The 25,350-nt window shown below is 45.0% G+C and overlaps 2 protein-coding genes and 2 non-coding genes across 4 annotated transcripts; 3 read left to right on the plus strand and 1 right to left on the minus strand.

Moving 5' to 3' along the window:
- The first annotated feature begins 12,197 nt into the window (after nt 1-12,197).
- TRNAI-UAU lies at nt 12,198-12,271 on the plus strand. The gene has a single exon. It is a non-coding gene; the product is annotated as a tRNA-Ile (tRNA).
- Nucleotides 12,272-12,350: 79 nt separating this feature from the next.
- Nucleotides 12,351-12,424, plus strand: TRNAI-UAU. Its single transcript has one exon. It is a non-coding gene; the product is annotated as a tRNA-Ile (tRNA).
- Nucleotides 12,425-14,248: 1,824 nt separating this feature from the next.
- LOC124707867 lies at nt 14,249-16,742 on the plus strand. The gene is made up of 3 exons (XM_047239563.1): nt 14,249-14,487; nt 15,076-15,221; nt 15,910-16,742. The coding sequence occupies exons 1-3, from the start codon at nt 14,250-14,252 to the stop codon at nt 16,594-16,596; spliced, it is 1,071 nt and encodes a 356-aa protein (XP_047095519.1). The 5' UTR covers nt 14,249; the 3' UTR covers nt 16,597-16,742.
- Nucleotides 16,743-19,135: 2,393 nt separating this feature from the next.
- Nucleotides 19,136-19,714, minus strand: LOC124648864 (ethylene-responsive transcription factor ERF036-like). The gene has a single exon (XM_047188556.1). The coding sequence runs from the start codon at nt 19,712-19,714 to the stop codon at nt 19,136-19,138; it is 579 nt and encodes a 192-aa protein (XP_047044512.1).
- Between the last annotated feature and the right edge of the window lie 5,636 nt (nt 19,715-25,350).

Below are 25,350 nucleotides of genomic sequence, written 5' to 3' on the forward strand. Positions count from 1 at the left end.
ATTAAAAAACCTATGGAACATATTAGTATGAACGCTTTGAACACCATTGTTGCTAATGATATGGAAAATTCTAAGCTTGGGGAAGCCGGCTTTGATGAGCATGATATTTTTAGTCCCCCAAGCATTGAGGAGAAAATTTACTTTGATGATACTTTGCCTCCTATTTATGATGATTATAATGATATTGGTCTTTTAGTACCGCCTGTTATGGAGGATAAATTTGATTATGATTACAATATGCCTCCTATATTTGATGATGAGAATAATAATGATAGCTACTTTGTTGAATTTGCTCCCACTACAACTAATAAAATTGATAATGTTATGTGGAGAGTAATGATACTTTTATGCATGTGAATAAGAATCCTTTATGTGATACTTATATTGTTGAGTTTGTTCATGATGCCTCTGAAAATTATTATGAGAGAGGAAAATATGGTTGTAGAAATTTTCATGTTACTAAAACACCTCTCTATATGCTGAAATTTTTGAAGTTACACTGGTTTTATCTTCCTATGCTTGTTACTTTGCTCTTCATGAACTTGTTTATTTACAAGATTCCTATGCATAGGAAGTATGTTAGACTTAAATGTGTTTTGAATTTGCTTTTTGATGCTCTCTTTTGCTTCAACTCTTATTTCTTGCGAGTGCATCATTAAAATTGCTGAGCCCATCTTAATGGCTATAAAGAAAGAATTTCTTGGGAGATAACCCATGTGTTTATTTTGCTACAGTAGCTTTGTTTTATATTTGAGTCTTGGAAGTTGTTACTACTGTAGCAACCTCTCCTTATCTTATTTTATTGCATTGTTGTGCCAAGTAAAGTCTTTGATAGCAAGGTTGATACTAGATTTGGATTACTGCGCGAAACAGATTTCGTCTGTCACGAATCTGGGCAGAATTCTCTGTAGGTAACTCAGAAAAATCTGCCAATTTACGTGCGTGATCCTCGGATATGTACGCAACTTTAATTCAATTAGGGTATTTTCATCCGAGCAAGTCTCGGTGCCACTTTAAAATTCGTCTTTACGGACTGTTCTGTTTTGATAGATTCTGCCTTTTATTTCGCATTGCCTCTTTTGTCGTGTTGGATGGATTTCTTTGTTCCATTAACTTCCAAGTAGCTTTGGGCAATGTCCGAAGTGTTAAGAATGATTGTGTCACCTCTGAACATGTGAATTTTTGATTATGCACTAACCCTCTAATGAGTTTGTTTCGAGTTTGGTGTGGATGAAGTTTTCAAGGGTCAAGAGAGGAGAATGATATACTATGATCAAGAAAAGTGAAAAGTCTAAGCTTGGGGATGCCCCGGTGGTTCATCCCTGCATATTTCAAGAAGACTCAAGCGTCTAAACTTGGGGATGCCCAAGGCATCCCCTTCTTCATCGACAACATTATCAGGTTCCTCCCCTGAAACTATATTTTTATTCCATCACATCTTATGTACTTTACTTGGAGCGCCTGTTTGCTTTTGTTTGTGTTTTTGTTTGAATAAATTCATGCTTGTGTGGGAGAGAGACACGCTCCGCTGGTTCGTATGAACACATGTGTTCTTAGCTTTTAATGTTCATGGCGAAGGTTGAAACTGCTTCGTTCATTGTTATATGGTTGGAAACGGAAAATGCTACATGTAGTAATTGGTAAAATGTCTTGGATAATTTGATACTTGGCAATTGTTGTGCTCATGTTTAATCTCTTGCATCATATACTTTGCACCCATTAATGAAGAAATACATAGAGCTTGCTAAAATTTGGTTTGCATAATTGGTCTCTCTAAGGTCTAGATAATTTCTAATAAAGAGTTTGAACAACAAGGAAGACGGTGTAGAGTCTTATAATGTTTACAATATGTCTTTTATGTGAGTTTTGCTGCACCGGTTCATCCTTGTGTTTGTTTCAAATAACCTTGCTAGCCTAAACCTTGTATCGAGAGGGAATACTTCTCATGCATCCAAAATCCTTGAGCCAACCACTATGCCATTTGTGTCCACCATACCTACCTACTACATGGTATTTCTCCGCCATTCCAAAGTAAATTGCTTGAGTGCTACCTTTAAATTTCCATCATTCGCCTTTGCAATATATAGCTCATGGGACAAAATAGCCTTAAAAACTATTGTGGTATTGAATATGTACTTATGTGTCTTATTTCTTAATAAGTTGCTTGTTGAGCGGTAACCATGTTTTCTGGGGACGCCATCAACTTTTTACCTTTGTTGAATATCATGTGAGTTGCTATGCATGTTCGTCTTGTCTGAAGTAAGGGCGGTTTTCACCATCAAATGGTTTGAGTATGCATACTGTTAGAGAAGAACATTGGGCCGCTAACTAAAGCCATGAATCATGGTGGAAGTTTCAGTTTGGACATAAAACCTCAATCTCTTATGAGAATATTAACTGTTGAATGCTTAAGCATTAAAAGAGGAGTCCATTATCTCGTTGTCTATGTTGTCCCTGTATGGGTGTCTAAGTTGAAGAATGATCAAAAGCGAGAAATCCAAATGCGAACTTTCTCCTTAGACCCTTGTACAGGCGGCATAGAGGTACCCCTTTGTGACACTTGGTTGAAACATATGTTATGCAATGATAATCCGTGTTAATCCGAGCTAATTAGGACAAGGTGCGGGCACTACTAGTATACTATGCATGAGGCTTGCAACTTGTAAGATATAATTTACATGATACATATGCTTTATTACTACCGTTGACAAAATTGTTTCATGTTTTCAAAATAAAAACTCTAGCACAAATATAGCAATCGATGCTTTCCTCTTTGAAGGACCTTTCTTTTACTTTTATGTTGAGTCAGTTCACCTATCTCTCTCCACCTCAAGAAGCAAACACTTGTGTGAACTGTGCATTGATTCCTACATACTTGCATATTGCATTTGTTATATTACTCTATGTTGACAATTATTCCTACACAAGTGTTTACTCAAGAAGCAAACACTTGTGTGAACTGTGCATTGATTCCTACATACTTGCATATTGCATTTGTTATATTACTCTATGTTGACAATTATCCATGAGATATACATGTTATAAGTTGAAAGCAACCGCTGAAACTTAATCTTCCTTTATGTTGCTTCAATACCTTTTACTTTGAATTATTGGTTTATGAGTTAACTCTTATGCAAGACTTATTGATGCTTGTCTTGAAAGTACTATTCATGAAAAGTCTTTGCTTTATGATTCATTTGTTTACTCATTTCATTACCATTGTTTTGATCGCTGCATTCATTACATATGCTTACAATAGTATGATCAAGGTTATGATGGCATGTCACTCCGTAAATTATCTTTGTTATCGTTTACTCGCTCGGGACGAGCAGGAACTAAGCTTGGGGATGCTGATACGTCTCCGACGTATCGATAATTTCTTATGTTCCATGCCACATTATTGATGATATCTACATGTTTTATGCATACTTTATGTCATATTTATGCATTTTCCGGCACTAACCTATTAACAAGATACCGAAGAGCCAGTTGCTGTTTTCTGCTATTTTTGGTTTCAGAAATCCTACAAAGGAAATATTCTCGGAATCGGATGAAATCAACGCTCAGGGTCCTATTTTGCCACGAAGCTTCCAGAAGACCGAAGAGGAGACGAAGTGGGGCCACGAGGCGCCGCCACAACAGGCGGCGCGGCCCGAGCCCCGGCCGCGCGGCCCCGGTGTGTGGGGCCCTCGTGTGGCCCCCCGACCTGCCCTTCCGCCTACTTAAAGCCTCCGTCGCGAAACCCCCAGGACCGAGAGCCACGATACGGAAAACCCACCGAGACGCCGCCGCCGCCAATCCCATCTGGGGGATTCAGGAGATCGCCTCCGGCACCCTGCCGGAGAGGGGAATCATCTCCCGGAGGACTCTTCACCGCCATGGTCGCCTCCGGAGTAATGAGTGAGTAGTTCACCCCTGGACTATGGGTCCATAGCAGTAGCTAGATGGTCGTCTTCTCCTTATGTGCTTCATTGTTGGATCTTGTGAGCTGCCTAACATGATCAAGATCATCTATCTGTAATGCTATATGTTGTGTTTGTCGGGATCCGATGGATAGAGAATACTATGTTATGTTGATTATCAATCTATTACCTATGTGTTGATTATGATCTTGCATGCTCTCCGTTATTAGTAGAGGCTCTGGCCAAGTTTTTGCTCTTAACTCCAAGAGGGAGTATTTATGCTCGATAGTGGGTTCATGCCTCCATTAAATCTGGGACAATGGACGTAAAGTTCTAAGGTTGTGGATGTGCTCGTTGCCACTAGGGATAAAACATTGATGCTATGTCCGAGGATGTAGTTATTGATTACATTACGCACCATACTTAATGCAATTGTCTCGTTGTTTGCAACTTAATACTCGGAAGGGGTTCGGATGATAACTCTGAAGGTGGACTTTTAGGCATAGATGCATGCTGGATAGCGGTCTATGTACTTTGTCGTAATGCCCAATTAAATCTCACTATACTGCACATATCATGTATGTGCATTGTCATGCCCTCTCTATTTGTCAATTGCCCGACTGTAATTTGTTCACCCAACATGCTATTTATCTTATGGGAGAGACACCTCTAGTGAACTCGTGGACCCCGGTCCATTCTTTTACATTAAATACAATCTATCGCAATACTTGTTCTACTGTTTTTCGCAAACAATCATCATCCACACTATACATCTAATCCTTTGTTACAGCAAGCCTGGTGAGATTGACAACCTCACCGTTTTGTTGGGGCAAAGTACTTTGGTTGTGTTGTGCGAGTTCCACGTTGGCGCCGGAATCCCCGGTGTTGCGCCGCACTACATCCCGCCGCCATCAACCTTCGACGTGCTTCTTGACTCCTACTGGTTCGATAAACCTTGGTTTCTTACTGAGGGAAACTTGCTGCTGTACGCATCACACCTTCCACTTGGGGTTCCCAACGAGCGTGTGCTTTACGCGTCATCAATGGCTTGGATTTTATCTGGATTGGCTTCGATCCCTCTTGCTGATACTAGGAACCCGAGAAGTTCTCCTGCAGGGACGCCGAAAGAACACTTCGTCTGGTTTAGCTTGAGGCAGAACTTGTCAAGGTTGTCGAAAGTTTCCTTCAAATCCTCGATCAATGTTGTCCCCTTTTTTGATGTTATGACGACATCGTCAATGTATACTTGTACATTTTTTCCAATCTGTGTTGCCAGGCACTTCTGCATCATCCGCTGATATGTTGCTCCCGCGTTTTTTCAGACCAAAAGGCATTGTTCTGTAACAAAACATGCCATAAGGTGTTATGAACGCTGTCTTTACTTCATCCTCTTCTTTTAATCTGATCTGGTTATAACCAGAATATGCGTCCAGGAAGGAAAGACGTTCGCATCCTGCCGTGGAGTCGATGATTTGATCGATCCTTGGGAGGGGAAAGTGATCCTTTGGACAGTGTTTATTGAGAGACGTAAAGTCGACACACATGCGAAGGACTTTCGTGTTTTTCTTTGGGACCAGCACTGGGTTAGCTACCCATGTGGCTTCTGTATGTATCTCCTTGATAAAACCAGCTTCTCTGAGTCAATCAATCTCTGACAGCATAGCTTTGCGGTTTGGTTCCGAAAAACGCTGCAAAGGTTGTTTGATTGGTCTCGCTATTGGATCCAAGTTTAGGTGGTGCTCGGCAAGTTCCCTGGGTACTCCTGGCATGTCAGCTGGACACCATGCAAAGATTTTCCAGTGCTCACGGAGGAACTCGACGAGCGCGCTTTCCTATGCGAGGTCCATATTTGTTGCAATGGACGTCGTTTTCTTTGGATCTGTCGGGTGAATCTGCACCTCCTTGGAGTCCTTAGTGGTATTGAAGGTTGGCTCCCTGAGTGACCTTCCTGCATCTGGCAGCACATCATAATCGGTTGTGAGCCGTGACGCCATATATTTTGCTTGCATCCCGAAAGTTTCTGACAGTCGATGAAAATCCTTGTCGCATTTATCAGCTAACGCAAAACTTTCTTTGACTGTGATTGGTCCCTTAGGTCCGGGTAACCTCCACAACAGGTACGTGTAGTGTGGTACCGCCATAAACCTGGCATATGCTGGTCGTCCCAACAAAGCATGATATTGCGACGGGAAATCCACGACTTCGAACTCCAGCCTTTCTATCCTGTAGTTTTCTCGGGTCCCAAACTGAACGTCGAGATTGATTCTTCCCAACGGATAACTCGGCTTCTCTGGTGTGATTCCATGGAAACGTGTGTCGGTTGGTTTAAGATTTGCCAGGGATATGTTCATCTTCCTTAATGTATCCGCGTACATAAGGTTTAAACTGCTGCCTCCATCTATGAAAACTCGAGATACGTCGAATCCTGCGATCACCGCCGGTAAGGTAAGTGCTGATTGTCCTGGTCGAGGAACTTGCTGCGGGTGGTCCGCAATTGTGAAGCCAATGTCCTTTCCCGACCAATTTAGGTACTCTATCGTTGGTGGAGGCATCTTCTCTGCCATGAACACTTGCCGCGAGATTACTTTCTGAGCCCTGTTAGATGGCCTAGCTTTCTGAATCATCGAGACCGTGCCATTGGAGTTAGGATCAACATATGGAGGTGGGTGTGGTGCTGCCGCTATTCTAAGCTGGTGTCGATTTTCGTCCGTGATCGCGGGAGGAGGTGGTAGGTGGATCTCACTCCTCGGGCCCCTGGGGGTTTCTAGTTGCTGCTTGAGCATTGGCTAGCCCTGCAACCCGCAACATTGCTTGAAAATTGCGACAGTCCTTCTGCAGATGTCCTGACTGCCTCTTCCCATTGTTGTCGAGATAGAAATGCATCTGGCATGGCCCGTTCATCATATCTTCGGGAGTTACAAAAGGTCTCTGAAACCTTGATCCACTATTTTGCCTGTTGTTTCGAGAATCATCTCTATTGTCGCCTCGCTGCTCGTTACTCCTTTGATATTCATCTCTATTGTTTCCTCCAGTGTTTCCCCGAAACCCAGCCGATATTTGGCCAGGAGCATCGTAACTCGAGAATTGCCGAGGAAATCGTCTTCTATTTTGAAAGTTCCGACTACGGTCTTCCTCCGGTGACCCGTGTCGCTTATTGTGAATAGCATCTTCTCCGTCTGCCCATCTGTTTGCTATCTCCATCAATGCTGACACTATCCTTGGATTGGTTCTCCCCAGGTCTTCGACGAAACTCCTCGTCGAATTCCTGCCACAAATGCATCTATTGCTCTCTCGTCAGATATGTTCTCTGCCGAGTTTTTGATGATGTTCCACCTTTGGATGTATTTCCTCATTGATTCATCATGCTTTTGTCGACATGATCTCAACTCTTCTAGTGATGCCGGTTTTTTGCATGTTGATCGGAAGTTCTTGACAAACACATCCTCAAAACTATCCCAGCTGTCGATGGATCCTGGGGGAAGTTTCTTGATCCAAGATCTTGCGGCTCCGCTCAGGTGTATTTGAATACTTTGCATGGCTGTTGCTCTGGTGCCACCTATTAGTTTCACCGTCTCCAGGTAATCAACTAACCAATCCTCGGGATCTTGCAAACCGTCGAATTTTTTGAAACTGTCTGGCAACTTGAATCCTGATGGGACTCGAGTTTTTCGAACCCGTCGCGTAAAACACGGGAGCCCACACATATCTTCTTCAGCAAGTTCTGGTGACTGCCGATGTTCCCTTCTATCTTGTCGCGCTCTATCCACCCTGGCCTGAGTTGCTGTATCTCTGACTCCACTTGCTCTTGGTGGATCCTGCACTGCTACGGTAGGTCTCGGACTATTTTGCCTTGCAGTTCCTTCGGGAGGTGTAGCTGCAAACGCTGCTCCCATGGCTCCACATCCTGCCATGGCCATGTTATACAACGCTTCTCTTGGATCTCCAGGAGGTGGTCTGGACGCGAGGATGAAAGCTTGCGTTGCCATGTACCCAGCTTCCGGTGTTTTAGGGATAATATTTCCCCTCGTGTCGATTGACATGAAAGACATGTCGAGGTTTTGAATTAAATTCCCCCTCTCTGCTTCGGGTATATTTTGTATCCGAGATCTCGCTCTCCTTTGAGCTTCTCTGTGACTATCTCCCGAGTTTCCTGATTGTTGACTTAGATCTTCTCTTCGCCTGCTTGACGCGGAGGCTGCCTCCTGTCTTCTATTTAATGCATCTGTCTATTTTTCTAACTCTCTGCTAACACAAGCGAGTCTATATTGATAAGCTTGTAATTCTTCTGCCGTAGCAGTTGTGGTCATTGGTTCTGTACCATCCATGGCTCTTGCGGCTCTATCCCATGCTTCTTGCGGGAGTTGAACTCTTAGACGTGGTGTAGGCCCGACATATTTAGTGCCTAAACCTCACCTAAGGTCAGCGGGATCAACATATGGGTTTCCCACATTGTCGAAAGGCTCTGACGTCTCTGGCTCTGCTCGGTTTGTTTCTTCAATTGCGTAGATCTGATGATATTTTGAATGTTGACTTTTGTCAGGATTGGTGACACCATCATATAGATTGGCGAAGACCTTTCCAAGAGCAACAGATCTGTCGATGAAGTTGAAGCTGTCGACGCTGTCTGAGTCACTGCTTATATCAGAATCCGCAGACGACTCGAAGGACATGTCGCCGAAGATCTTGGCGAGCTTTTCGCTTGCCATGGAGCTGATGAGGCGTGTCGACGAAATCTCCTCTTCGCCTGATGAAAAATCGGAGTCGACCGCTGACAATCCCGATGAAATCGGAACTTCGATACGATACGACCCTTCTTTCTTGACGCAGAATCGGAATTTTCCGACCGTCATCTCCATGGGCTCCTCCAGATACTCATATGCACCAAACGGGAGGGCGGGTGAGGAATAAAATCGACTAGACCAGTTTCGATCTGTTTACCTCGATCCATCTTGTTGCTTGCTACCGACGAAGTCGACGATCTTGAACGTGCCATCGAGATCAGCTCCTTGTCGCCTCTAGATCCCACAGACGGCGCCAATTGACAAGGGATTAACTTGTCAATGCCTATAGATTGTAGACTAGGGTTTCGTTGGATGTAGAGGGCAAGTAGATCTCGAAGGTTTCAGCCGAAAAGTACTCGACGAATATGAAACTAGGGTTGTGTTGATAGTAGATTCGATCCTCTCTTTGTCCCTCGACTCCCCCTTATATAGGAGGTGGAGCCGAGGGTTTCGTAATACACAAGTTACAGAGTCCGGGAGGGTTTCTAACCCGTCCCGCAAGATTACAAGTTATACTTCCTAACGGGCAGGATAACCCCTCTCTCTCTGATCGGGGCCACCACCATCTCTCTCTCTGTCGGCGGCTAGCTTCCACCCTCTATGTATGCTAAATACCTAGTTCACCACCGGATTTAGCAATTTGGTTTTCTGTATTATTTTTCACGCGCTAAAAATTATAAACTCTTTTAGGCATTACTTTTCACGTAAAAAATGATAAACCATCAACGATTTGTTGTAGCCATTACTTTTCACCCAAAAAATGATAAACCATCACCGATTTGTTGTAGCCATTACTTTTCACGCAAAAAATGATAAACCATCACCGATTTGTTGTAGCCATTACTTTTCACGCAAAAAATAATAAACCATCACCGATTTGTTGTAGCCATTACTTTTCACGCAAAAAATGATAAACCATCACCGATTTGTTGTAGCCATTACTTTTCATGCAAAAAATGATAAACCATCACCGATTTCTTGTAGCCATCCCTCCGGTCTTATTTAATTGACTCAGATTTAGTATAAAGTTGTACCGAATCCGAGTCAATTAAAAGAGACCGGAGGGAGTACTTTTCACGCTAAAAGTGATAAACCATCACCGATTTCTTGTAGCCATTACTTTTCACGCTAAAAATGATAAATCATCACCGATTTCTTGTAGCCATTACTTTTCACGCTAAAAATGATAAACGAAACAATCTATCTATCACTGTATTTGAAGTTTGGGAGGGTTCACCATCTACTTATGTTAACTTTCGAGGTTTTGATCTGAAAATAAACTGGGTATTATAAAGGGAAATAAAAGTTCAAACAAATGTAAAAACGAAACAATCTACCTATCTTTCTATAGAAGATCATTTATATGATTTTTGAGGTCATTTAGAGAAGGTCGAAAAAATCTAACTTGTTACAAAAGCTGGTTTCAGTGAGACCTAACCAAGTTTGGCATACATGATGATATACCTATAACAACAAGAAATATCTAAAATGTGTCACAAAATTTGAAATTTACAGTGAAAATGATGCCATACATGATGTTGTTTTTCGAGGTTTTGACCTGAAAATCAACTAGGTATTATAAAGGGAAATAAAAAGTTCAAAAAATATAAAAACGAAACAATCTATCTATCTCTATATAGAAGATCATCTGTATGAAATTTGAGGTCATTTAGAGAAGGTAGAAAAAAATCACCTTGTTAGAAAAGCTGGTTTCAGTGAAACGAAACGGCATGCGCTTAAGCAAAGTGATTTTTTCGTACATCTCCAAATGACCCCAAATTTGTCATACATGATGCCATATGTGTAACAACAAGGAATATCTAAAAAAATGTCAAAAACTTTTGCCGAACCGTATAGCTCTATCAAAAGAACCTCACCATGGTGTCAGTAAATTTTTTAGTTACAAACTTTCGTATTTTACCTAACCTTCAACCTTCAACATGAAACTTGTTTTAAATTTATTTTGGCGTACAAGAAACAAATCCCACCTTGATTCGAGCACCACAGCCTCCAAATGATGCCGATGCCCATATCGGCATGGTCAGAACGGCTATGCTCGCCGCCACTGCTAGGTCACCGTCGGGATGCACCCTCAATCCCATCCACTCATTCGATCACTGACACACCAGAGATACCGCCGAGGCAAATGTCGAACGTACATGCTGATGCCAATGCCGAACATGCACGCCGCTTTGGGCACGGCCACGCCGCCCCGCTATGCTGGACGCCACAGACCACCGCGATGTCTTTCCCTTCGCCACCACACTCCCCTAGCACCCATCTATACACGCCAGAAAGGAGAGACACTAATTTTCTCTACATTGCTCGTGTTCGTGTCTGACACCGTCAGTCAAAGTGTTGAGGTAGTCATTGATGTCCTCGACCATTTCTTCTCTTCTTTGCATGGTTAAACGTGTCTAGTTTATATCTATCTAATGCTTCTGGTCTCGCCTCATGCAGTTCTTTGTGGACGTCGACCTCATCTCGGCACCCCGCAGGCCACCTCCTTCGTGCCATCGCTGTAGAGCTCCGTTTAAAAATCTAATCCTACCCGTGTATTGCCCCTTGTATCAGCGTCATGGCCCCACTTCTTATTCGATATACCGAAGCCCCACTCATCCGCGTTTTGGTCAGAGATACGGTGATGCTTACGGTCAAACAAAGATGGATGGTCTGGCGTGTCTTTGCGGGCTATACGTGGCCCCACTAGTCAGCAGATAACGGTCAAAGTTGTTAACCCGTCGGACAACTGGCCATTCCAGCAGTTGTCAGGGTTTCAGACAAGGGCTTGGGCAAAACTGAGGAAAAACTAAGCGGCTGGGGAAAACTGAGCACAACTAAGCACCCGAGGGCACGGAAATAGAAATCTCTTTCTTATATGAGCCCTATGTTAGCAATTACAGTTTTCTGAACCTTTTTTTACTCCAACAACATTCTGAGTGAAATTTAAGGTTTGATATGTATATACTTTTTCCACCCATATGACTCTACAATATGATCATAATTTCATAAGTTGAAGTTCAAAATTGTGACGGTACTCCAGCTCTGCTGGGTGAGGACTTCTTCTCCTAGTACCGTGAGATTTTTTTTTCTGTAAGAAGTTCCACTAAGCTAGCTATCTCGCCTGGGACCTTCCTAGTGAAGAACGATGTGCTAAAACAGGGCGATCCATCGACCATGTGTGCTTGATTGATGTACTATCTCTTCAATCTGCAATGCACAGAATGAAGGTCTCTGATCTGAAAGATTGAGGCAGCTTTATTTATTCTCTACAGCTCAAATACTACTGTAGTTTGCTTTAGTCGCTGAACTAAGTTTGACGCGCGTACTGCATGCACGGCCTCTGTCAAGACAAACGATGCTCACGCGTTTATCACGGGATATGGGAATCCGACTCGCTTGTATGGCTTCGAAGTTGGAACTTGGTGGATCATGCATGGGCGACGGGTAGGGCGATTTGAGCGTTACACAAAAACATAGATAAATAAAAGCACAACAAAATGACAACGCGATTGCCCCCGTAGCTCAGTTGGTTAGAGCGTTGGTCTTATGAGCCGAAGGTCGCGGGTTCGAGCCCCGCCGGGAGCACATTACAATTAAAATTTATTGTTATTTAACAATTTACTTTACGATTTTTATAAATACTCTTTTACGTTTGAACATAACAGCCCCCGTAGCTCAGTTGGTTAGAGCGTTGGTCTTATGAGCCGAAGGTCGCGGGTTCGAGCCCCGCCGGGAGCACTTTTTTGTTTAATTGTTTCTTCTTTTTTCATTTATAAGAAATTTATTTATGTCTGGTCTAATATTTATTTATGCCTTTCATATATATTTTCCGTGAGAAAAGCACCTTTTAAATTATTTTAACTTTTATGGAAGAAACGTTTGCCTTTCATGTGGGTTCGAGCCCCGCCGGGAGCACTTTTTTGTTTAATTGTTTCTTCTTTTTTCATTTATAAGAAATTTATTTATGTCTGGTCTAATATTTATTTATGCCTTTCATATATATTTTCCGTGAGAAAAGCACCTTTTAAATTATTTTAACTTTTATGGAAGAAACGTTTGCCTTTCATGTACTTTTCAGTGAGAAAAAGCTACCACAATACGTAGTTATGTTTTTATTCTCTTTCTACATAACAATATTCTGTATTTATCGTCTACTTTCTGTGCAAAAGAAGCTTTTCATTAAAATGGTATTTGTTCCTTTATCATATATTTTTCTTTCTCATGCTATCCATTTTGCTTTTGCACATCTTCTCTAGTGGAAGGGTACTAGGATACATTAAGGCAATCTTTTACCAGGCTAGTTAATGTGAGTTTCACCATGCATATCCTTATGAAGGTCATATTATGTCTTACAGAGTTGTTATGATTGCTCTGCTGTATCTTTCACATCTATTTCCACAACTTGGTATGGAATATGTTGCATGAATTTCTTTAGAAAGTCTAGCTTCGATATATGTGCACATAGTTTTCACATTCGTACAGGTACATCTAAACTCGATATATTTGTGTTATCAAAGTATATAATATTGTAATGCCTAATGACCCCCGAAGGGTTCAAAAGTTGTTGACTTATAATTTAAATGGAGAACACCTCCAAATAATAGAAACTACAACACACTCCTTAACATTTTACAGAGAGAATCCTCCAAAGAAATCGCAAAACGTCATGGGTCCTTCTCCACCATTGTTGTAGACGAGCTTGAATTTGCGGCCACTTACGCCACTGCTAAGGACGACACCACTTGGAGACGTACATGTGTTGACTGCCATAGAGTTGTAGAAGACCCCTTTGGCACGCTAGCCGCAAGGGAGAAGATGAGATGGTAATATCACAAGGTCGGTACTAGAAATTGTAGCGGCCACCTAACAGCCATTAGAGCCAACAGTCGGATGACCACACGCCGTCCCGGAGGTGCTGCAGAGGATACGCTCCATTAGTTCTCCATGGGTGTAGCCAAGACAAAGCTCCTTGCTTCCCGGCACCAGCACGTAGGAGAGACCACCGTCGCCTTCGTCGTCCATCACCGATGGCCTCCAAATGGCAATAGTGCACCACACCGGCTAGATCTGGGGCGCCACCGTATTTATTCAAGATGATCCGGCAAGAAATGCCTCTAGAGCTCGACCTCCACCGCACGACAACACCGAGAGGAGAAATCCCCATGACATGACGGCATACAGATTAACCAACTACAAAACCTAGCCCTACAACTTTTTGTAGGAGGCTACACTCATCTCTCCCATCTCTTCCGGCCGACGAGGCCGCCAGAAAAAAGGAGGAGAAAAACGAGGGTGGCGGAGACAGTCTCAAGGGAGAGAGAGGAGAGGGGTATGAATGTATGATGGCCTCCATGTAGAGTACAGTACATTGTAGTTTTGCAGACTTGCAGGCTTGCATCATGATCTTTTTGGAAAGATGAAAGGCGCTTTCTACTCTTACGAAATCCGCCTTCAGAAACCAAGAAACATCCACTTCTTCCACTCGGTCAGCCTCCTGCTCGTGCGGTTCTCCATTTCCACATTCCACTCCGACCCGGCGGAGGCACCGTTCGCCCCCACAGACATGTGGGCCCTCAACATGAAGGCCGGCGGGCCGTGCCTGACGCCGACTCGCCCCGCCCCCGCGGCTCGGGCCGGGGCGCCCCTCGCCGCCGCCGGCAAGACGGGCCCGTGGTCCTCGTGCCGGAGGCGTGGCCCGGCGGCAAGGCCGCTCGTGGCGGTGCGCGCGTTGGGGAGGAGAGGCGACGTCGGGGCCGGCGGCAGCGAGGACGAGGAAGCCAAGAGCAAGGCGTCGTCGTCAGGTGAGGCGGTCCCCGCTGAGTATCTGATGTTCTCGATGCGAACTGGCGCAGCTATAGCCGGAATCGTGTGGTCTTCGCGCGATTAGGATGTGGAAACGATCGAACCATTTTCGTACAGTAGATTTTTTGCGGTTGGGGGTTTGAAGTCGATTTGGGTCTAGCAGGCAAAAAATGGAAGATTAGGCACTGGCTGTTGTTAATACTAGTGGCTTCAGATGTAAATTCCTAACGAGTGTTAAGTTTTGCGTAACTAGTGGATGAACGTTGTAAATCATGATGCTTCCATAGGGGCGGTTTCGTCTTTACAGTTGTAGAATTGAACTGCAGTTGTGGTGGGGTGATATAGTTAGGATGGATTTCCCCCAATTGCAAAGTTTATATTGTCCATTTACTTCGATAACTGGGCTACTTTGATTGAACATACTGGAAGACCCTCATCAAGTGAATCCAGTGGATAGGGCAACTTCAGGTTCTCTAGTACTGCCTATGAAAATCAGTGTTTATTCATGGTGTGATATATTTATGTTGTAGCGAAAAGCATGAACCCGAACGATGGCTTGGTCTCAGTTGTGTGACTTCTTCATGCAGGAAGTGGCGATGCATCTGCTCCGACAGGAGATAGCTCTGATGGATTGAACGAACCGCCTGATGAATCAAATTCCACTGAGCCTATTAATATTTCAAACAGCAATTACTGGAGAGATGTCAGAGCAAACCTTGTGCGACGGGAACAGGTGAGGGTGGCACATCTGTAGTGAATCCGTCGTGCTCATAGATTTTATTTAGGTTCTAATTATCTACAGTTTGACATGCATTTAGGCCATCTAGGCAGTCATGATCATTTCCTGAAATTTACTCATTTTCTGTCAAGAAAATTGGGAACAATGCATCGATCTTAGCTAGTTTCACTGGCTGTATATGATAATCTATAAATATTTTATGGCTTCTGCTAATGCTATAGTGCTCTTTTTAAACAAGCTAATGCTATAGCGCTATACTATAGTATATTCAAAAGAAGATACAAGTGCACAATGTCTCCTAGGGGGCGTTACATTAGAACATCAGTTTTCCTAAAAGATTATGCTTTCCCTTATTTCTTGATATATTGGCATTCAAATGTAGGTTCCAAAAAAAATCTTCATGCAAAAAATGTTACTCCGTAATAGCAATCTGCAAATGGATCCTCTCTGGTACCTTATGCAGTTCTCTTTATATCAAATTTTTCATTAGATAAGCTGTTGTTTCTCAAACCTTGTTACATTGCAAATATTCCTTCAGGTGAGTTCTCATTTTTTATTACCACAGAGCTAAAGTTTTTGAAAAGAAACGAGAAGCAAAGCCAGTACTTTCTAACCAACTTTGGTTATGTCATCCTATTTGCCCATTTCTATTCTGCTTTACTATTTTAAATCCTTGGCTCAGGAGCTATTGGTAGATCCAAGTGTTCCTGCAGAGTCAAAGGCGTCCTCTGGAGAACCAGTACACGAGCTCCCTCAAAAGTGGGCTCACCCTATTACAATGCCGGAGGCCGGGTGTGTCTTGGTAGCTACCGAGGTGCTCGATGACGACAGCATCTTCGAAAGAACTGTGATTCTCCTCCTCAGACTTGGGACAAGAGGTACCTTTGATGGCCCATTTGGAGTCATCCTGAACCGTCCACTTTATACAAAGATCAAGAATGTGAATCCATCATCATTCCGAGACCAAACAACCCCTTTCGGCGACTGCGCCCTCTTCTTCGGAGGCCCTGTTGACATGAGCATGTTCTTGGTACGTACCAAAGACAGCTCACGCCTCAAGGGGTTTGAGGAGGTGATACCAGGCATCTGCTTCGGCTTTCGGACTGAGCTGGAGAAGGCCGGCGTTCTGATGAAGATCGGTGCGATTAGAACCGAAGACCTGAGATTCTTTGTGGGGCATGCAGCCTGGGATTATGAGCAGCTGTTAAGCGAGATCAGGGCGGGATACTGGGCTGTTGCTTCCTGTAGCACGGAGCTGATCAGTGATGCAGTGTCAACCGATCCTTCTTGCCTTTGGACCGAGATACTGCAGCTGATGGGAGGGGATTACTCTGAGCTCAGTCAGAAACCCAAGCAGGACAGCGCGTAGATGTTGCCTCATGCACAATTGCAACAGATAGTGTTGTTGCCAACCTGTACATAATTGCAAACAATGTACATCTCAAATGGAACTCGTTTATGATGTAAATGTATGGTTTGTTCTTACTTAAATAATCTGCAGATGATAGTACTGTATAGGCAGGTCTAAAAGCAATTTGTGGATACAGTTGAAGCTGTAGTACCAGTTTCTAAATTCTCGCCGTGAGCTCTTGCCTCTTGGACAGTCCATGGAAGGCATTCTCGCAGTTGCCAGATCCTTTGTACTTACTGTGGGTCAGATGGATTAGTAGTTTATTACTCAAGCATGATCTACTTTTTCCCACTCTCCACTGTGGCACGGTCCAAATCCATGAGCATTTCATGGACTGGAATAACCTTGGTTTCTGGAACCTTCTGCTGTGTCAAACAGAAGGTCAAAGGATATGTCATTTTGGCTGGCAAGACTACATTCAGCAGAGATAAAAGGTTTAACAGTTTTCTGGTCAACTGTGGTTTGACTGATAAATTAACTAATCCACTGAATCTATGCATCTAATGAGCGACTCCGCGTGCCGGCGTGCGTCTGGTTCATGAACTTGCTGACTCCCAGCGAGCCTGTGAAAAGATTGCAGTAGTCCGGAACAGGGAGATGAAAAAGATCATCTGTACGTGGGGCAGTTGCATTTGGACGGCCAAGTCTGAAATAGAACCATGGGCTTCAGAACCTGGAGTTGGTGTAATACAGGCGTGATAATTTTCCACCTAAGTGCTCATGTATCATGATCCCTTTTCTTTTCAGCTTAGCAGGTTACATATACTGCCTATCTTAAACTAAAATGTGACACTTATTTTGAAAGGGTGGAGTATATACCAGAGAGGGAACAGCAGGTCCACACATTTTCTTTTCTAGTGCGTGTCCCTGTAGGAAATGATCATGCTGGATGGAGCACTGATCACTCCACTCCCTGTTTTTCTTTTATTTACGGTCATTTCAAGTTGGAACGGAAAAAGAAAAGTGTGAACACGCATTGACGTGCACACCACCACAGATGCACACCACATGGACACAACCGCATGCTCTGTAATCCCTAATCACACGCTGCAAGTTTTAACGCCATTGACCATGTGTTACATGCGTATGGCAAGATCTTCTTCGGGCACTCCTCCGGTCAAGTAGTCAATATGCCAGTGCACTTCACCCCACTGCTTTCTTCTAGCCCTACGTAAAGGGTCATTTGGATCTTTTTCGGCGTGCGAATATTCAGCAACTACTTAGAGCATCTTCAGTTGCGTCTTCCCAGTCGCGTTCCCCAAAGCTAAACAACGCCTCATTTTATATCCGGCGTTCTCGGTAGAGACTTTACCGGGGACGGACACGAAAACAGCGTCCGGACCATGCATGCAGCCTCTACTCCTCACATGTCATTCTCTTTTTTCACACTTTCGCTCACCTACTTTTTCCACACGGAGTGGTCTCCTCTATTAAAATGCATGCATCCGGACGCTGTTTGAGGGACGCGGCTGAAAAGAGCCTCATTTTTGTACAGATTTTTAGTCTCTTTTTGTCTGGCGCTGTCTCCAAACGTGCTCCAAATCGTCGCGCCGGACGTTTTTTGAGGGACGCGACTAGAGATGCTCTTACGCCCGCATCACCTTATTGTTGCATGTTTTGCATTTCGATTTGGTGCTTTGCGATTCATGCTAGACTGTTTCACCAAGTTTCATCGTCTTTGAGACAGAAGCACGAAAACTACAGATATTAAAGGTGCAATGAAAAACTATAAAACAGTACACGTTAGATATGATAGCATGCACCGTAAAGGGAAGAGATTTTTTCTGGGATGATATTTGTGAACTATCACCGATTTTCTCGGTACCCACCCACCGGTATAAAGGACTATCGGCTGGTATTTACCGATTTTTTTAATTTACTCAAATTTTGATAATTTTTGACAAATTCTAGATGTATTTCAAATGTTGTTTGAAAAATCTCGCAAGATATTTGGACCACCGGTGCCCACCGGTATTAATGGAGAAATAGAAATAGAACCTTGGTAAAAAGAGATTTCTCCCAAACCATCATTTGAAGTTTGCTAGAACCTACTCTCGCTTGTGTACGTTGATTTGGAGATCAACCATTCTCTCAAGACTAGGTTTTGTCGAAGAGAGGGAAACAAGTTGATGATTTATTTGGTCCATTTTCTAATACTTTGATTGTATGTGTCCTCTTTGTATCAACATTGTGTTGTTGGACAAATGCTCTTATCCCGTGCACAGGAGGTCACATGCATGTTTGTGCCGTTGATTTCTCGCTTTATGATTCATGCCACAGTGTTTCATCAAGTTTCGTTGAGATTCATTGTGTTTCAATTTTGTTAGACGCAATGAAATGCAGTGATGCGCGGGAGGTCCCGTGCACGGGATTCTGTTGGACAAATATCTTGATGAGAAGGAGTACCACTGCTCTATTAGCAGGCGTATACAAATTTCCAGCAACGAAATTGTTTTGCAACGCTATTGATCTCTACAAATTTCGACGAACTACAAGTCTACAATGACTGCAACGTCACTATCTCCATGTCGTCTACGCTCAGCTCCCCGTAGACTAGCTGCTCGCTACCGGTGCTGCTGCTACTGCTGCTCCAGCTCCTCCAACCCGCATATGCCGCTCGCTCCTCTGCAACTGCACCACCTTGAGCGGCGCCAATGCCGGCGGAGACCACCACCTCCTGGCCCGGCGGCGCGGGGACGCGCTCGCGCAGCTCGACCAGCTGCGCGTCGGCTGACATGCCGGCGTCGGACGCCACGCGCTGCACCGAGCGCGGCGACAGCTGCTGAGCGGCGCCCCGCGGCGCCAGACGGAGGACGTGGCCGTAGGCGGCCGCGCGGCCCGGGAAGTTGAGGCCGCCGGCGGCGCCGCGGCGGAGGAGGCAGACGGCGGCGTCGTGCGCGACGGCGGCCGCCTCGGCGGTGGCGTAGGAGCCGAGCCACAGCCGCTCCCTCGTCCCGGGCACCCTGATCTCCGACACCCACTTCCCCCACTGCCGCCGCCTCACGCCCCTGTACCGGCACGGCCGCCGGGCCTGCGCATTTCCTGCTCCGCCGCCGCAGGCCGCCCGCATGTCCATGGTAGACCGATCTCTTCTTGCTTCTAACTCCGTCGATCTCTTGAGGCGCTTCGACTTCGAGTTCCTGAATCGTTCGTGCGCATGGCTGCGAGTATTTATAGGTGCCGATCAGTGGTGGAAGTCAGCGCCACTATGTGGTTGACATTTTTTTTTGGCGCGAATAAAATATCGAGGCAACCGAGAGCTTGTTTGGTCAACATCCACAAATGCTGAATTAGCAAATGTGGTCTACGTAGCTGTGGCCTGCGCAGTTCACAGCTGATCTGGCCTGCGTTCTTGTCTGGCCGGTCATGGTCAACATATTCAATGGTCAAAAACTCAAAATCGAAGACATGGTGAGGCGTGTGTGAGTGACTGACTGAGTGTGCAGCCTCTTTATCTCTTGATCGCTTCTCGCGGTGGCTTTGTCTTGGTGGCTGAAATGTTCTCGGATCGTTTGCCAGAGGCGGCGAGAGAGCAAAGAGGAAGTCCAGTGTGACCTGTGATGTCGGCCAACCCGGAGACGTTGGATCTAGGCAGCTTCATACAGCGCATCAGGCGGATGCGTGCTTCTAGATTGAAATCGCCACGTGGCACGCATCAGAGTGGTTCTTCTTTTGCGGGAAATGTAACAGGAGTTTTGTTCATAGTAAAATGCAGGATTACATTCATGCTAACGCTCGAAATAAAGCTAGGAGATGGCCCAAGTTAATAAGGCAAGGTGCAACCGAAAACTGCAAACGTAGGTCGAGCTACATGTAGCTTTTTATTTTCACAAATTTGGAAAACTTGTGGATTTCTTTAACGTGATGAGCATTCCTTGATATATCCTTGTCTCCGGGCTTCACCGCATTCAACACCTTGGCGAGGATATATCATATGGTGAGGTGTATTTTCCTCAAAACAAAAATAGGATATATCATATGGTGAGGTGTTCCATGATTTGTAGTTCCAAATTAAAATGTGGTTTGGAGGTTGAAGACGCGGGAAAACAAAATATAAGCCTTTTATGTAAGTGGTGGTGCAAGTTGGAGACTCAAGATGGACTTTGACAAAAAAAAAGTTGTGAAAGCTAAATATTTGAGAAATAAAACTGTTGCTTCTGTTAAGCTCTGAATAAATTATTTTCCCTGTTGCAAAGCACTTCTCATAATTATTAAACTTATTTTTGTGAAAGAAAATCAATCATGTATGGTCGGAATTTGGTAAGATTTTGGATGGATCCTTGGCATGATTCCACTCACCTTTTTGTAAGTCATGATCCTCAAACTCAATGTACCCTTCACGGGATGATTATTCCTAGAGTTGATAACTCAGTCAGACAATATTAAGAATCATGCTAGTCAAATTATTCAAAATGTTGCTCTTGATGAAATAGTCCGATCCCTTTTTTGCTGACCAACAATTCCCTTCTGCTTACTTGTACGAGGAAAAGGATATTTCTACGGCTCATAATTAAATGGATTTGGAAAGAAAATTTACATCTCAAAAATCCGTTGGCAATTGTTCTAGAATGATGATCTTGGTAGGGAGAATATGAGAAAGAGGAAAGACCAATTTTGTCCTAACTGTTTATTATGTGACAATGTGTAAACTACATATAATTTGTTTTTCACATGCAACTATGTTGAGTTTTCTGCATCTTCGTAGAAATTGTTCTTGGAACTAATTCTTCTAGTAGGTCTCTATTTGGTCCACACACTTTTTATTTCTTTGGAGACATTATAATACTTTCCCTATAGTTGTTGCTCGTTGGGCCAATTAGACCGTAAGGAACAATATAACCTTTCTAAAAATATGTGGTCAAGTTTCTTGTGGTGTGGGGTTACCCAGCGGCAGGTTCCATGAGCTACTTGTAAGCAGAAAAAAGCTCCTTGTGGTGTTCATATTTACAATGTATATTTTTCCTTACCCACTTTTTCCTTATATATTGTTGCTCGTTGGGCCACTTACAATGCATATTTTTACTTGGGAGTCCGGAGGACCGCTCGGGTCATTCCCCTCCAGGGCGACTCAGGGCGGAACCCTAGCCCCCACCGCCGCCGTCTTCCCCTCCCACTCCCCCCTCCTCATCGTCCCCGGATGCCGCCGCCGGCGAAGCCGGCCGCCGCCGGTGATGGGGGCGGCGGGGATTCTCGCATGGACCCCTGGTGCGGCGGATGGAGGCTCGCCTCCACACTTGGGGGATGTCCCTAGCACTTGGAGGATGATGGCGGCGCGGCCCTCTCGCCGGGCGGGCGGCGATGGCGGCGGCGCGTGGCCCTGATCTGGTGGCACGACCTCTCCTCACTTCCTCGCCGAGGCATCGTCGGGCGGGCGGTGTTGGGGGCGGCGGCGCGGCCCCAAAACCTGGCGGAGCGGTCCTCTCCTTCCGTCCTCGCCTCGGTATCGCCGGGCAGGCGGTGATGGGGATGGATCTTGTACTGCTCCTCCTCAAGGTCTGGGACCACGGCACCAAGGGCGGAGGCCCTGGATGGCGGGGACGGCGTCGACCTAGTGGCAGGTGGTGGGCGTCTGGTGCCGCTGACCTTGGCACCGCGGTGGTGGTCTTCTCTCTCGCCGGAGGAGATCGGCTAGTTGTGTGACTAGCCGTGGCGGATCTCGCGATCCGTCGCCTAGCTCCCGATGGCAAGGCGCAGCTGCCGTTGAAAGCCGGCCCGGACTTCGGTCATGGCGGATGATAGCGGCGTGTTTCGTCGTTACCTTGTTGAAGGCATTGTCTCTGCAGTATGTGTTCTTTGCCTGGGCTGGTCCAGAGGAAAACCTAGACCCGGGTCTCCCAGATCAGACGATGGCGACGCGCAACGCCGTTCTCCCTGTTGGGGGCATCGTTTTTGGAGCAGACAACGGATGGCGGTGGTGCTGAGGTGGATCGGTGTGCTTTTGCTGTGTCGGTGTCATCGTGTCACCGCGACATGGTGCAGTGGTGTCTCAGTACGGATGCAGTGTGATGGACTCGCGCAGGATGGTGGAGTCGTCTGGCGCCGTGGCGGCATCGATGGCAGGCATGGCACGGTCAATGTGATGATCTCTCTTGAAGATGGAGTCGAGGAAGACGGCGGTAGCAACTTCTATGGCGTGTGCGTTGGCGTATGCTAAGAGTCTGCTTGACTGGATATGCTTCTCATCTGCTATTGGGTGGCCTGGAAAGGCATTTGGTTTTTGGTTGATGTGAGTTGATGAATTGTCACCCCCTTCATCCCTCTGTAGGTTTAGCGAGGTGGCTTCGAGTTTGATCTTTTGTATTGCTCTTGTAAGGTGTTGTGAATAATCTAATAAAAAAGCAGTGTGCATCCCTTGGATGCAGAAGCTGGGGCGATATTTCCCCCATCTCGAAACTTTTTTGGTGGGCTTGCACAAGGATGAAGATTGTGAGAAACAAAACACGGGGGCTCATCAATTAATGACGAAGACGGAGCTGGCTGATTAGAGCATCTCCAGTCGCGTCCCCCAAACCGTTTCCCAAATGACGCCGGATCGAGCGTTTGGGGGACGTGTTTCGTTCATGCCGCGTTTGGGGGACGTCGCTCCCGAGCCGCGTCCCCCAAACATAAAAATATTTTTTTGTTTTTCTTTTTTGCATTTTTATTTCAATAGAGAGAAGAAACATTCCATAAACTAATACATAATTGGGCACATGGTTTACACAAACTAAGACATAGTTTGGAACATGGTTTCCACAAACTAATACATAGTTTGAACCATGGTTGACACACATATAGAACATTGCAATATAACGAAACCTAACTAGTGTTGGCATCGAAGATTTTGTGTGTTCGCTGCCAAGAAAAAACACTCTCAGGCACTCCCAGTCACCCAAACTGGAAAATCCAGCTGTTGACGGTGCCATTGTTGGTTCTTTCGAGGAAGAACAACCAGAAACCTTCGTGCCTATTTTTGCTGCGAAGAAACAACACTCAGTCGTCGTCCTCCTCGGCGCTGTCACCGTGGTAGTGCCGGTGGCAGCGCGTCTCGTCGAACACCTTGATGCTCATGTCCCCCTCACCAAGGAAGGAGAACATGAGCACGAAGCCGGCTTCGAGGTGGTGGTAGCGCGCGAACTTCTCCCAGCCGATGTGGAGGTACATTTTGCCGCGTGCGTCGTAGATCACATCCACAATCCACCGGCAGCAGCCGCAGGCAGCCTCCCGTAGATGCAGTGAGCCCGGCTCGTCGCCGGCGATGAAGTCGGTGAACGTGTCCGGCAGCCTCTGGATGCCGTGTGGGTCGCCCTTGAGGACGACGACAAACTCGAACAACACTTGCCGCTCCTCCTCCTGCAGGTCCGATGATGAAGACGACAACGTCAAGGCGACGACGAGCGTGCAGCTCTACCACGACCATGGTGTGCGTTAGCTTTTTCTAACATGGTGGGTTTACTTTGGATATAATTGTTCGCTCATGGTAGAATAAATGTTCATACGGTTCAATATAATTTTTCCGTGGAGTAAACCAAATGTTCACATGAACTTAACTTACGACAAAAGGGAAAATCAACAAACTGATGATTGTCCCAAATCCAGTTTTTGGGAGCACTTTTTCTCTCATAACGCCGATTTTTTAATCCAAAATTTAAATATTGTATATGAAATTTGTTTGATGTTGACAACACAATCATTTTGTGATGTGCACAGAAGATAGGCATGTACATGTCGGAAAACAAAAATATATACATGCTACACTTTTTTGTTCATCATTATATGATCATAAGGTTAAAAAAATACCCTGTCAATTTATGTTGCATTCACAGGATTTGGGCCGGGCCAAAGCGCCAAAACTCTAATTCAAACCGCAGGAGATCAAGCATGGGCCGAGCCAGTTGAGCTGGTTTATTGGGCTTGGCTAGCCATGGAAAAAAGCACGAAGGCACGAAGAGCTGCTTCTTCACCTCAGAAGAAAAAGAAACTGAACAGCTGGTTCTTCCCCACGATTGCTAGCTCTCACATGCAGCTTTTTTTGTTTTTTTAGGGTGCTCTCACATGCAGCTAGAGCTAGCCGATCGACTAGCCGGTCTTAATTCGCCCGCCTATTTGGTTAGACCGACGGTTTTCAAATCGATCATGGCGCCGTTGCTCTCAACAATCTAACAACAGCAGATACAATGATCAGCTGAAAGCGAAAGAGAACCTAAAACGGGAGGGAGAGGAGAACACTGGTCACGTACGTGGTTGGTGTCGGGATGATTGGATTGGATCCCCCAATGATACGGCACTCGTGCAACGCTAACTTCCTTTTGTACCAAAGTTGGACTTTCGTCCTTTGAGCCCTCGATCAACATATAGTTGGGGAGGCCCTGTCCGACATAAATAGATGTACAGAATACTATTGTTTGGTTGTTCAAATTAACCCAAAACCAATAGTACACCAAACAAGTATTTAATGGAATACTTCCTCCCATCCGTAATAAATATTCTGATTTTAGTTTAAATCACGACACTTATTAGGGATCGGTGGAAGTATGTCAATCTAGTTTCTACTGAATTTTGCACGAATCTGTGGAGTATCTGACTAGGGTGAGCGCAAAGTAGTCCACGTTCCTGCGCCAGTAGTTTCTACCGAGCCTTTGCTGAATGCTGATGTTACCTGAACATGTCTGTTACTCACTTCTCAAGTTCCGTATGCATCGTCACTTAATTTTCTCCTAGACGGACACTTAA

This window comes from Lolium rigidum, chromosome 4 (genome assembly GCF_022539505.1).
Source record: "Lolium rigidum isolate FL_2022 chromosome 4, APGP_CSIRO_Lrig_0.1, whole genome shotgun sequence".
NCBI lineage: Eukaryota > Viridiplantae > Streptophyta > Magnoliopsida > Poales > Poaceae > Lolium > Lolium rigidum.

Excerpts from the sequence above, each read along its gene's own strand:
- LOC124707867 (XM_047239563.1), top strand. The coding sequence starts at position 14,250 with ATGTGGGCCCTCAACATGAAGGCCGGCGGGCCGTGCCTGACGCCGACT. Across the intron at positions 14,488-15,075 it reads GAGCAAGGCGTCGTCGTCAG|GAAGTGGCGATGCATCTGCT; the intron begins GTGAGGCGGTCC and ends TTCTTCATGCAG. Across the intron at positions 15,222-15,909 it reads ACCTTGTGCGACGGGAACAG|GAGCTATTGGTAGATCCAAG; the intron begins GTGAGGGTGGCA and ends TCCTTGGCTCAG.
- LOC124648864 (XM_047188556.1), bottom strand. The coding sequence starts at position 19,714 with ATGGACATGCGGGCGGCCTGCGGCGGCGGAGCAGGAAATGCGCAGGCC.